The sequence below is a fragment of the Arvicola amphibius genome, chromosome 9 (genome assembly GCF_903992535.2).
Source record: "Arvicola amphibius chromosome 9, mArvAmp1.2, whole genome shotgun sequence".
Lineage (NCBI taxonomy): Eukaryota > Metazoa > Chordata > Mammalia > Rodentia > Cricetidae > Arvicola > Arvicola amphibius.
Genome location: NC_052055.2, coordinates 103,269,305 through 103,281,579, shown reverse-complemented (window position 1 = coordinate 103,281,579; position 12,275 = coordinate 103,269,305). Strand labels below are relative to the sequence as shown.

The 12,275-nt window shown below is 53.9% G+C and overlaps 1 protein-coding gene across 4 annotated transcripts in view; it reads left to right on the top strand.

Moving 5' to 3' along the window:
* The window catches only part of Pald1 (phosphatase domain containing paladin 1), a 62,425-nt gene extending 53,020 nt beyond the window's left edge, over positions 1-9,405 (top strand). For 3 of the 4 annotated variants that reach the window (XM_038342438.1, XM_038342439.1, XM_038342437.1), the window contains 2 exons: positions 5,595-5,750; positions 7,957-9,405. In XM_038342438.1, the coding sequence (XP_038198366.1) occupies positions 5,595-5,750; positions 7,957-8,268 (468 nt within the window). In that variant the 3' untranslated portion in view covers positions 8,269-9,405. The remainder of the gene's footprint in view (positions 1-5,594; positions 5,751-7,956) is intronic. The other variant, XM_038342440.1, reaches the window with a different exon arrangement.
* The last annotated feature ends 2,870 nt before the right edge of the window (positions 9,406-12,275 follow it).

Here is a 12,275-nt window from a genome sequence, read left to right as displayed (position 1 = left end):
CTCCTCCTCCTCCTCCTCCTCCTCCTCCTCCTCCTCCTCCTCCTCTTCCTTCTCCTTCTTCTTCCTCTTCCTCCTCCTCCTCTTCTTTTCTTTTTTGTTTTTTGAGACAGAGTTTTTCTATGTAACCCTGGCTGTCCTGGAACTCACTCTGTAGACCAGGCTGGCCTCGAACTCACAGAGCTCCACCTGCCTCTGCCTCCCCAGCGCTGGGATTAAAGGCGTGCGCCATCACTGCCCAGTGCTGCAGTCATTCTTACTGTTGTGTTTTTGAAACAGTCTACCGTGCCTTCTGCCTTCCATCCAGAAAGAGTCTGAGAAAAATCTGAGGCAGAGGTGGCCGTAGCTGCCCTTTGCTCTCTGCAGGATGCTTTACAGAGACCACACTGCTTTGATTGAGTTCCCTGAGAACTCAGCACTTGGTCATTCCCGTCCTCAGAGAGGTAAGGAAGTCAGGGCAGGTTTTATTAGACCCATTTTACTGAGGAAGAAACTGAGGCCCGAGAAGGATTGTTTTTTTTGTTTTGTTTTGTTTTGTTTTTCGAGACAGGGTTTCTCTGTGGCTTTGGAGCCTGTCCTGGAACTAGCTCTTGTAGACCAGGCTGGTCTCGAACTCACAGAGATCCGCCTGCCTCTGCCTCCCGAGTGCTGGGATTAAAGGCGTGCGCCACCACCGCCCGGCTCCGAGAAGGATTGTACTTGGCTGGAAGCGGGTCCAGAACTTTATCTTCTACTTTGTCCTATCCTCCTTTTCCTCCATGATGGCATTCAAGACCCAGGGGACAATTTCATGGTATCAGAAAGAGGAAGGGTTATGGAGGAAGCCGTGGCTGCTTCTGCCTTTGCTTTCTTGGTTATGCAGACTAGGCCTAGCAAACAGGAGCTGCCAGGAGGCGGAGAGATCAGCTCAGTGCCCCAAGGACTAAAGGCATTTCCTAAGAAAAACAGAAAGTGAGATGGTTCAGGCTCAGGCGCTGAGCCCCAATGGGTCTCAGCTTCTCTAAGACTCTCTAAGAGCCTCACTGTCCCCGGAGACCTCATTTTAGTAGGTAATGAGTCTCCAGGGCCCCGCCCTGTAATTAAAGTAGCCTCTGAACGTCATGAGCTGCCTTGACAGGAGGAAGGGCTGCTTCCTAAGGTTCTTCACGGCCAGCTCAGAATAGAGCCAGTGAAACTGGTGCAGCCGGATAGAGTTTGTGTGCACGTGTACGTGAGTGTGAGCACTTGTGTGTTCATGAGTGTGTTTCCGTTGTGTCTCTAGGGCCCCTGTTGGCAGCCGGTCCTCATTTCCCTTCCTTCCCATGGTTGCTGACTGGGCTGGAAACTTTTCGGTCCTACAAGGGACCTCCGTGCTGTGCCTGGCATGGTATTTGTTTGTTGTGTACCACTGGACTTAGAGGTCCTAGGGTCAACTCCAGCATCGTCTCCCTGGGACCTGCCCCTGTGCTGTCTCTGCTTGTAGCTCTCACTCTCCGGGGAGAGCTCGGTTCATTGCAGAGGCCCAGCTCCCAGGACCCTGCCGGGCACAGCAGGGCTCTGCAGTGTCCGGTGAGTGGGTGGTAGATGGCAGGTGGAATAAATATTTGCCTAAATAGGAAGAGCTTGTCTGTTCGCGTCCCTTAGGCTCTTAGTCTACCGGGATGGTCTTCCAGGACAAGCCATTCTCCAGTGATGGGAAGGGTCCTGGGGCATGGAGGTGGGCCAGGAAGGGACTGTCACTGGGATGGGGTAGCTGGGAGCAGCTGATGGGGGGAGGGCAGTCTCTGGAAGTGTGTCGAAGGGGAGCCAATGGGATTTCCTGGTTGGGATGCAAATGAAGGAAGGGAGAGTTGGTTGTGTAGCTAGAGTTTAGCCCCTGTCCCTGGAAGGAGGCAGTTGCCGCTAAGATGGACAACTTGTGGGGGTGAATGATTTCAGGGGGACATGGGTGATGAGTTGGGGTACCTGACAGATATCTGTTGAAGTGTTGTGCAGGCACCTTTATGAAGGCATATGTGGGGGCGTGTTGGGGGACGGGCTGTCCCAACATCTTTCTAGAATCTAGATTCTCAAAGCTACTGGAAACCGCCTCAGGAGGAGACTATGGGGAGGGTACTCACTGACCAGCCAGAGGCTTGCTGCATCCCAGGCTCTAATGCAGACCTTTTGGAGTAGGGACAGAGAGACCAAAAACTGGTAGCAACCTCCGCCCACCCTAGGCTTCGCAGTCCCGTCTCCATGAAGCAATTAGAAACCCTGCCTTAATGAAATGGTTCGGACTGAGAGCAAGGAGGCCGGGGAAGGGGAGGCTGTAGAGCCTGGACTGCTCAGAGCGGGCTGTGGAGAGGGGCTTTGTCCTGAGCCTGGGGGACAAGTTGACTGTGGCTAGGCTAGGTAGAGAGGAAGGGCAATGCAGGCAGAAGGAACAGAGTGGGTGAAGGCACAGAGGTCAGCCTCACATTTATTCCTGGTGACCCAGCAAAGAGCTGCCAGACAGCCATACTGACAGAGCTAGACCTACATCCATGCTAGACAGGTCAGAGGTGAAGCCTGTGGTCCCCGTAGCCCTGGTGTCTCTCCCAGACCCTTTTTATTTTAGGTTTCAGTCCCAAAGGGTCCAGGAAGCCTTTGTCCAGGTTCATGGCTAATGACAGCTTGGCCTGCTGGACCATTTAAAAACAGCTCGGCTACTTTTATGAACTGAAGGTGGCCTGGTGCCCGCTCCCGGAACTGGGCCAGCATGGACTGCTTTTAAGAAAACTGGGCTGTGACAGGCAGATGGACCGTTGTCTCAAATCACAGCCCTGTGGCCAGAGGCAGGATGTGTCCATGGGAACCTCTGGGGGTGTCAGGCAGCATCTTCACACAGTGTCTGGATTTAGAGATAATTCTACCCTTGGTGGTAAGGAGAAAGACATCCTTTGCCCCTCGCCGGATGTACCTCAGACCTCATTCTTGACGGTGTCTTGGGACAGTGCTGGTATGGTGTGGCCGTGCCAGGTGAGGGTGGGGCATTTCTCCTGAGCCTTGGTTGGAAGCAACTTAAAGTGGCTTTTCCAAAGAGCACCGTGGGTGACTCCTGTCCTCCTGAGAACACTCTAGGGTCCAGAGGAGACTGGAGAGGAGAGGCAGACTGAGGGATGGGGCTACCTGACCCATGCAGTGTGCACCAGCTCACCAAACAATGCCACTGTGTTGGCCAAGTGTTTCTCATTTAAGTAAACTCTATTTTTTTCTTTTCCCTAATATCCACTGCCTATAAGCAAAATCGATGTGTTTTAGAGCACACGATGTTAATCCTTAAAATAGGATGTGACCCGCTTCCTGCCCTATGTGTTCTGCCGGCAGCTGCTCTGGCCCTTGGTCTTGGCTTCTGCCGAGCTCTGAGCCCATGTCTAGCTTCTCTTCTTTCTTCTGTGATAAGAACTCCCTGACAAAGGCACTTAAGGGGGAAAAGCCCTGATTGGCTTACAGTTCTAGGATACAGTCCTCCACTGTGGGGGTCTGAAGCAGCTGGTATCAGCCATCACACCCATCACAGTGACAGTCAAGAGCAGAGAGCATTGAATTAATGCATGGCAGTGCTTGGCCAGCTCTCTCTCCCCCTCACTCATCCCAGGGCCTAGCCTATGATACAGTGCTGCCAACATTCAGAGTGGGTTATCCCACCTCAGCTAACTCAATTAAGAAATTTTCTCATGCCCACAGGCCAACCTAATCTAGACAGTTCCTCACTGAGGCTATTTCCAGGTGATTCTACGTTGCGTTGAGTCGGCAATGATCAAAACTAACCCACCTGTCTTCCCCTGTTGCTAACCTAATCGAAGCTGCCCCCTTTTCTACCCTGAGGCCACACCTCCCTCCTGACCCCAGCCTGTCTCCCTGCAGCCTCCTGCCTCTTCTTCCTCACACACTACAGGTCACTTTCCTCTTACTGCCCTTCCCCCTCCTTTCCTGACACAGCCACTAAGCTGCTTTGTAGCCACTGGGGCCTCCCGGGGGCAGGGCAGATGGATTCACCTTTGTGGCTTCAGACCTGTTTAGTCAGACTGCAGCCATGGGATGAGCCTCACTGTCTTTCGGGAATCCAGGGCACTGTCCCTGACCTCAAGCCCTTTCTGGTACCACTTTCTCCCTTGCTTCCCTCCCCAGGGTCTCCGGCTTTGCCTGTTACCTCCCCTCGTATGTTCCCAAAGCAGGCCCTCTCCAGCCGTGAGTTTTAGGGCACTGGGCTGGGTCGCGTCTGGCGTGGGGGCGCCCCTGGAGTTTTCCCAGAGTATGTAGGCCAGCACCATGTGTGTTCATGGAAGGGCTTCCATCTGCGGCCCAGCTGTTGGGAGAGCAGCCCTCCCCGGCCCCTTGGGGCTGGCTGTGCCCGCCCACAGATAATGCTGTCACTTGAAGGACATCCCATGCCACACATTATTCCCCCCGGATCAGAGAGCTGCAGTAGGCCTGGGTGGAGGCCCGAGGATTTGAGGATCGGGTAGTACGGGTCAGGGTGGCCTTCTCCCTTTGCGACTCCTTCCCATAGCTGTGTGGGCAGACTGGGATGTGGGGACAGACCACCCTACAGAGGCGAGGCTGACTGCGTGTCCCAGATCTTGTGAGTGTCTCCTGGCGTGTTTCCCTGCTGAGGAGAGCCTGGAAAGTGTTCCCTTTTTTTAATGTCCTCTTTCTCTTGAGCATGTGTCTCCCACAGCGTCTTCCTCCAACAGGCTACTGGCACTAGCTAAACCGCCAGTGACTTCCGGTGCTGAACTGCATGGCGCTCACACCCCACCTCTCTGAGACCCTCATTGGCCGATCTGGGAATGAACCCAGGTGCTTGCATTTTAAGGTTCCATGTGGTTCTCAAGTGAGGCTGTGAACCCCATGGGTAGGATTAATGTCCTACATGACACTGGTGGCATTCTCTCGCCTCCCAGGCTAGCAGGCCACATCTCCCATATTTGTCGCTGTCCCTTACCTTGTCCCTGTCCTCACTGGTGCACATTCTCACTGTCAGGCCCATGAGGTCCTCACTGCCCATCCAGACTCCCATCTTCCCTAGGGAACTTCCCATCCCTCAGCTCTGCCGTCTCCTTTTCTCCAGCCTATGACCTGGTACCATTTCCAGAGATGGCGCCTGGCGGGAGCTTGCTAAAGTGAGAGATCCCGCACTCTACCCACCTGGCAGAGCTCTGTGCCATTGGCCCCCTGCCAGGTCATAATCAGAGCCCTATGTGCCTCCACAGGGATGCTAGGGGACTGGGAGAGAGGAGCCAGACCTAGGAGACTGGGAACCATGTTGGCAGGAGTTGGCAACAGGGTCCTTCTAAGGGACCCCAGGCTGAGCGTCTCACCCTCTGTACCTCAGATGTCCCCAGCTTTCCAGCAGACAACCTGACTTTGGAGCAGCATGTTCTTCAGGGAGGAAGTACAGCCCTTTCTTCTCAGTAGGAAATGGATTTGAGACACCTCCCCTTGGTCCCCCGTGGGTCTCCTCTACAGCCAAGCCAGGCAGCAATCCAAGCCCTGCCCTGAAGTCACTCTACTTGACGCTCAGGCAGCGTGTGAGCATGGAGGTGCGTTAGACAATAGGTCTCCTTGCTGACACCATCCTCCTTGTCCTCCAGGCAAAGGCCACCAAAGAGGCGCAGGAGGCTCGGAGGCTGCAATTGCGGAGCCTGCAGTACCTGGAGCGCTACATCTACCTGATTCTCTTTAACGCCTACCTCCGCCTGGAGAAGGCCAGCTCCTGGCAGAGGCCCTTCAGCACCTGGATGCGGGAGGTAAGAGAGGACGCTGAAGCTGATAGGCCGGCCTGGGGGTGGTGGGTAAGGTGGGCTGTATCTCTCCCCTGGTCCCCGAGTATGCTCTGTAAGGACCCTGGTGACAAGCTCCCCCATAAAATGGGAAGAGTCTTACTCTCCTGGGAGAGTGTGTCTCACTCAGCGGTTGTGTCCCTTGCCCGGTGTCTCACCATGCAGACAGCCAGTAAGTGTGACTACTGAGTCCATGAATGGATGGAGAAGGGAGAGATGGGGATGAGAGGGGCAGCCTGACAGCTAGGAGCTTGCTCTGTGTATCTCATGGCCAATACTTCCTGGATGCCTGGACACTTTGGTTCATTATTCTGTTCAACTTCCATCTATACCCTATAAAGACCAAGGGTAAGGTTGTCAGTCCTGATCCTGTCTCGTTCCACCCATGACCTTAGATAAGGTGACCCGTCTTGTAAGTCAGCTGTCCTCAGCACTAGAATAGTGACAATAGCTGGGTCAGGTGGTGGCACACGCCTTTAATCCCAGCACTTGGGAGGCAGAGGCAGACGGATCTCTGTGAGTTCGAGGCCAGCCTGGTCTACAAGAGCTAGTTCCAGGACAGGCTCCAAAGCTACAGAGAAACCCTGTCTCGAAACAAAACAAAACAAAACAAAACAAAACAAAATAGTAGTGACAATCGTTTTGGCATCGTCGGGGAAGGTGGTAGGGACTCCGCGACACACGTGCGTGTAGTGTTTCTTCCAGACCTGGCAAGACCCAGGTGTGCTTCAGGTCAGAGGGGTCTTGCAGAGGTTCAGAGACTTCTTTATGGTTGTCACGGGAGCTGGTCATTGGCGCCTCCCTTCCTGGGGCCCCTGTGATCCCTCTTGGCTTTAACTTCCAAACCCACCTGGCACGTGCTGGCCGAGAGAGAGAGAGGAAAACAGCCTGTAATTACCGCTCAGCCAGGAAGCTGGCCCTGTCCACCTCACCATCCAGCAGCCGCATCCTAATCTGGATTCGGGTTCACAGTTAGCTCCCAGGATGCGAGTGGGTGGAGGGCAGGAACCAGGAACTCAGTCAGAGTGGGTACAGGACGGGTGCAGGGGCTCAGGGCGGGATGGAAGCGTGTTCAGAACCACAGGGAATAGCCAGAGATGTGGGGATGCGGGCTGCCTGGCATGCGTCTTGGGGCTGGTCTCAGGTGTCCTGTGGGAGGCATGCAAAATGATTCTCTGCACTGGAGGGTGAGTGTTGAGTCAGAAGATGATGAGGGCCATGCGGAGACCACCTTGGTAAGCAGGCCCAAGCTTGGCTTCCCTCTTTGAGCCCTGGGGTGGAATGTAGGTGGGGGAGTCCCATGTAGCCCAGGCTGGCTCTAAACTCACTGTGTGACTGAAGATGACCTTGAACTTCTGATCTTGCCACCTCCACCTTCCTGGGATTACAGGGCATTACCACCATGCCAAGTTGGTTTATGTATTGCTGGGGCTCAAATCCAAGGGCTTTATGCTTGCCAAGCAAGCACTCTACCAGCAACTACATCCCCAGCCTGGGGACAAGGACACTTTCTGTTTGAGTCCTGCTTAGACAGAGAAACCGAGGGCCGGGGCACACTTATTCTGCTCCCCATATGCTTCTAGGACTTGATGCAGAAGGATGTCGAGGGAGAGTTGCTGGTGGTTTAGGCAGGAGCGTGACTCTGACCCAGGCAACTTCAGCCCCTCTTCTGGAAGGAGAGAGCTGGGGCGAGGGTGCCTGGGGACAGCAAGAGCATCATCTCTTTACTCCAAGTGGAATTGTCCCCAAGATGTAGGAGATGGTTGGAGTCTGGGGCTAAGGGTCAGTCCTCTATGTTGAGTGTTCAGCACAGAGAAAGCCAAGCTGCCTGGGCTGAACTCCCAGGCAAAGGGAAGGGCGGCTGTCTGCTCTGGCATCCACACTGCTTCTGCAGCCGCCCTGACCAGATGTGGTTTGCTGGAGTGGCCAGGCCAGTGCCGCCGAGGTCTCCCAGGCATGCCCCATGCACTTGCACAGGCTGCTCCATGCAGTCCCAGGAGAGAAGACTGCCAGTGATCCTCTTAACAAGGTGGTTAGAGATGGACGCGCAGACTTGTGGTAGCCGCTGAACTGGCTGAGGGCAGCTCTGGGCCCCAGACTCAGTGCCTCAGAGCTCAGCAAGGGGAGGCTGGTATGAGGAAAATAGGTGTGTTGATGCCTCACTCCCCTGAAGTTCTGCCCCATCTCTGCCCTCTCCAGGTGGCAACCAAAGCTGGCATCTACGAGATCCTCAACCAGCTGGGCTTCCCCGAGCTGGAAAGCACAGAGGACCAGCCCCTGTCGAGGCTCCGCCACCGGTGGCAGGAGCGGAGCCGAGACCCCGAGCCCTGTGACGCTGGGGCCTTCCTGTAGGCCACCTGTCTTGCTCCTTGCCAGGCAGACTGGGGGCCTGAGGTTCTCACTGCTTCAGATGAACACTTGCCAGCTTTCTGGAGAGATTAAGGGGCTAAGAGTCTTCCAAAGGAGGTTTTTGTTGGGTGTATAGACTGCACAGCTGTTCTGTGTAAGCCCTTGGGGTGTGTAATGGCCTCTGGCGAGGCCCAGCATGTGTACCTCACAGACCAGCAGGGAGCTCGCTCCCCACACAGCCAGTCACCACCGCTGTCTTCTTCACAGTTGGTCATCAGATGGCCTAAGTGGGCATCAGGCTGGCCGTGTTTGCTTTTTCACTGCCTTCCTCCGGCTGGCTTGCTCTTGCTTCTCAATCTTTTAGCCTAAGCAGCTGCTGAGGCAGGCGAGGGGGGTGAACTGGGCAGGTCCATGTTAAAGGCAGCTCTGCCCAGCTCCTCCTGGCTCGTGAGTATTGCCAGCCCGGAAGACAAGGAGGATGCCTCCGTCTCTCTTGCCTTCCTTTCCCCTCTTCCTTCCCTAGGCTGGCAGAGGTTCCCGGGAGTTGGAAACATCAGGGAGATCTTCCCAGTGTGGGGAAAGAGCCTGTGGAGGCCAGTGAGGGAGTGAGGAGGGGTATCAAGGCTGACTGTTGGGAGAGACTCGTGGACAGTGGAGGGTGGGACAGGGCCATGGTGGCTCGTCGGGCCTCAGATTCCAGGCCCACCCTTGCCAGGATCCCCGAGCTGCTTCCTCGGGACACGGCTGAGTTATGAGCAGTATTGTTCACACAGGAAGAAGGTGCACATGGAGGGCTGTGTTTGGTGAGTCTTGGCTGGGATTGCAGTTTGCCGCATCCAGCGGTTGCACACCTGGGAGCCTGGCTACCTATCTGACTCTCTGGGGACAGGGATGAGTCCCTGGGCTCCTGTCCTTCAGCAGGAAGATGGAAGGACCTGTCAGCTGTTAGCTATAATAGTCAAAGAGGCCAAAGTTGTTTCCAGCCCTGGGGAAGTAGTGACCCTCCTCGCCGACTCCTTTTGTGAGCTGCTGTATGTCTGTTCACGGCCTCTCGGGTTTGCTGGTGTCTGTTTTCTACGTGTCAGTTATTTTCAGAGAAGTAGCCACGGAGTCAGAGGCCAGAGAGGGCCCCTTCACACTCTCATGCTTGGCACTGACTAGGGGATATGCTGGGACCACTGGCGGATCACTGTACCTCTCTGCCTCAGTTTCCCCATCTGTAAAATGGGAGAATAATACTTGCCTACCTACCTCACAGGGATGTTGTGAGGAATACTTTGGTTTTTTTTTTTTTGTTTTTGTTTTTTGTACAGAGCTTTGGAGCATTAAAAACAGTATACACATGCAACGTGTTACACTGGTTGATCTTTACTGTGAGGCAGACATAATGGAAGCCCTGAGGATAAGTGGGTCCCCTGTTCCTCCAGGGAAAGGGTGGATGCGGGGTGAAAGCCCTTGTTACTGGCACTCCTGATGTTTAGAGGCTGTGGGTATGACAGACACCACTTCCTCCGTCTCATCGGTCACACCTTACCGTCCTGTACTGGTCATGCTGATCTCTGCTTGAACAGTGCCGTCAACCATCAGTCAAGACAGCATACCACAGGCTTGCCCTCAGGCCAGTGGGGGGGGGCACTTCCTTACTTAAGCTTCCCTCTTCCCAAGTGACCCTAGCTTGTGTCAAGTTGGCATGAAATTAGCCAGCACAGCATCTGTACACACGTACACACAGGATGCCAGGACTAGCCTTATGATGAAGCAGGGCTGGAGGTTTCACTACAGACTTTAAGAAAGAAAGCTGCTCAAATTGGGTTGGGGCCTGTCAAGGAGGACAGACGTCAGTCCCCATGTCCTCTGCAGATACTCAGGGGCCCTGCCCAGCCCCTCCAAGCACTGTTCTCCTGTCCTTTTCATTTATGCCATTTTGGTTTGAATGTCAAATATCCCCGATAGGGCCATGTATTTGAACACTGTCTCCAGTGGGTGGCTCTGTGTCTGAAATTCGCAGAACTTTGGAAAATGGAGCCACACTGGAGGAAGTGAACCATTGCAGGAAGTGCGCCACTGCAGGAAGTGTGCCACTGGAGGAAGTTCACAGCTGGAGGAAGTGCACAGCTGGAGGAAGTGCACCACTGGAGGAAGTGTACCACTGGAGGAAGTGCACCACTGTGGGAAGTGCACCACTGAAGAAAGTGCACAGCTGGAGGAAGTGTACCACTGGAGGAAGTGTACCACTGGAGGAAGTGCACAGCTGGAGGAAGTGCACAGCTGGAGGAAGTGTACCATTGGAGGAAATGCACAGCTGGAGGAAATGCACCACTGTGGGAAGTGCATCACTGGAGGAAGTACATAGCTGGAGGAAGTGCACAGCTGGAGAAAGTGCACCACTGGAGGAAGTGCACCACTGCAGAAAGTGCACCATTGCAGGAAGTGCACAGCTGGAGAAAGTGCACAGCTGGAGGAAGTGCGCCACTGGGAAATGTGCCACAGAGGAAGTACACTGCTGGAAGGAGCATTCTACTGGGAGCAGGCCTTGAGGTTTTTGGTAGCCCGGCCCTGCTTCTTGTCCATTCGCAGCTTCCTGGCTCTTAACTTGGAGTGAGTAGTTTCTACTGCTCCACTGGTCACTGTGATGGGCTACATCTCTCTTAAACCGTGAGTCTAAACAACCCTCTTTAAGTTGCTTCATGTCAGGTATTTTGTCACAACAAGGAGAAAATAACGCATATATAGAATCACTAGAAAAATAATGCATACATAGAAAAATGATACATACATAGAATCACTAGGTTTGGGTTTTCTGAGGCAGCCCCTATATCGGATTCCGTGAAGCCATATTAATTTTCCGTTATCACCCATGTGTTCCTTTCTCCACACCCTCCACACCAGGTGATCTCTCGTCTCGGTGACAGTTGCCATCCTGACAGCTGCTAGGTGACATTTCCATGTTGTGAGACTCCCTCCCCTGGAGAGATGTAAACCATATGTGATTATAGAGCACAGGGGAGGGGTGGCCTACAGGATCTAGGGTGTTCCCAAAGCAGCTGCCCTGCAAAGTCTCACCCCAGCGTGGATGTTGGCTTCCCTACAGCCTCTTAGATGAAGCCCTTGCTTGTGTTCACCTTCCTGGACCTGTATACTCCAGCACCTCCCAAGCCCCGAGAACACATGCGGTTGTGGTAGAACTGCCTACAAAATGGTTGCGAGGAACAGCTCGAACCTCAGGTGAAGGTCCAGTTAGCCTCCCCCCCTTCTATGAGGGAACATCAACAGCCAGCAGTCCTTTATGATGAACACTTACAATCAGGTGGTTTTAGTTTAAGGCTCCCTAGAGGCCAATGATATGGACCAATATTCTATCTACTCATCAGTTGGCCCATGCATACTTGTATAGACACACATAGACATAAAAGTCAGAGGAAAGAGGAGTGGGGCTTAGCAACTGGTCAAGGTGTAACCTGAACCATCACAATGGTCCAGGATGGCTAATGTTGAGACCGAGTTGTGACCCTCCCGGCCTTTCTGTTTTAGCATCTCCGAGTATCCTCTGTGCTCTTGCTGTCTAGGGTAGGTAGCCCTTCTCTGCCTTTGTTTAGTAAAAGTGACCACTTGGTGGGTGTCCAACTTTATACATTACAGGTGTGAGTCAGTGCTAGTTCCCAGCTAGAGCTTGAGGGCTCCACTCCTCCCTGAACTTTTAAATGAGGACTTCCCAAGGGCTGGGAATTGTTATCCTATGGAGGGGTTACTGTGGGGGCCTTAGCAGTCTGGGTTGACAAACCCTGAGTTTGAAGATGGCAGTGCCAGTCTCTGGCTATTTATCAGATAAGGGGATGCCCGCTTTGAAGGGTTTCCATACCCACCTTTGAGCTGGCCCCCTTTCGCAATGGCCTGTGAACCATCTCCAGCGACAGTGAGTGCTGTTCCCTGCCTTGGCTACCACTGTCTGTTTAGTCTCTTAAACATGTTCCTGCCAGGGACTGGGGATGTGGCTCATTGGGTGCGATGCTTGCCTAGAGTGTGGGAATCCGTGCCACCAAATAAAACTCCACGTGCCGGAAATGCCAGAACTCTAGAAGCAAAGACCTTACCCTACAGAAGGAAAGAAGGGGAGCTCTTAAGCCCCGTGGCAAGCTGGGGTGA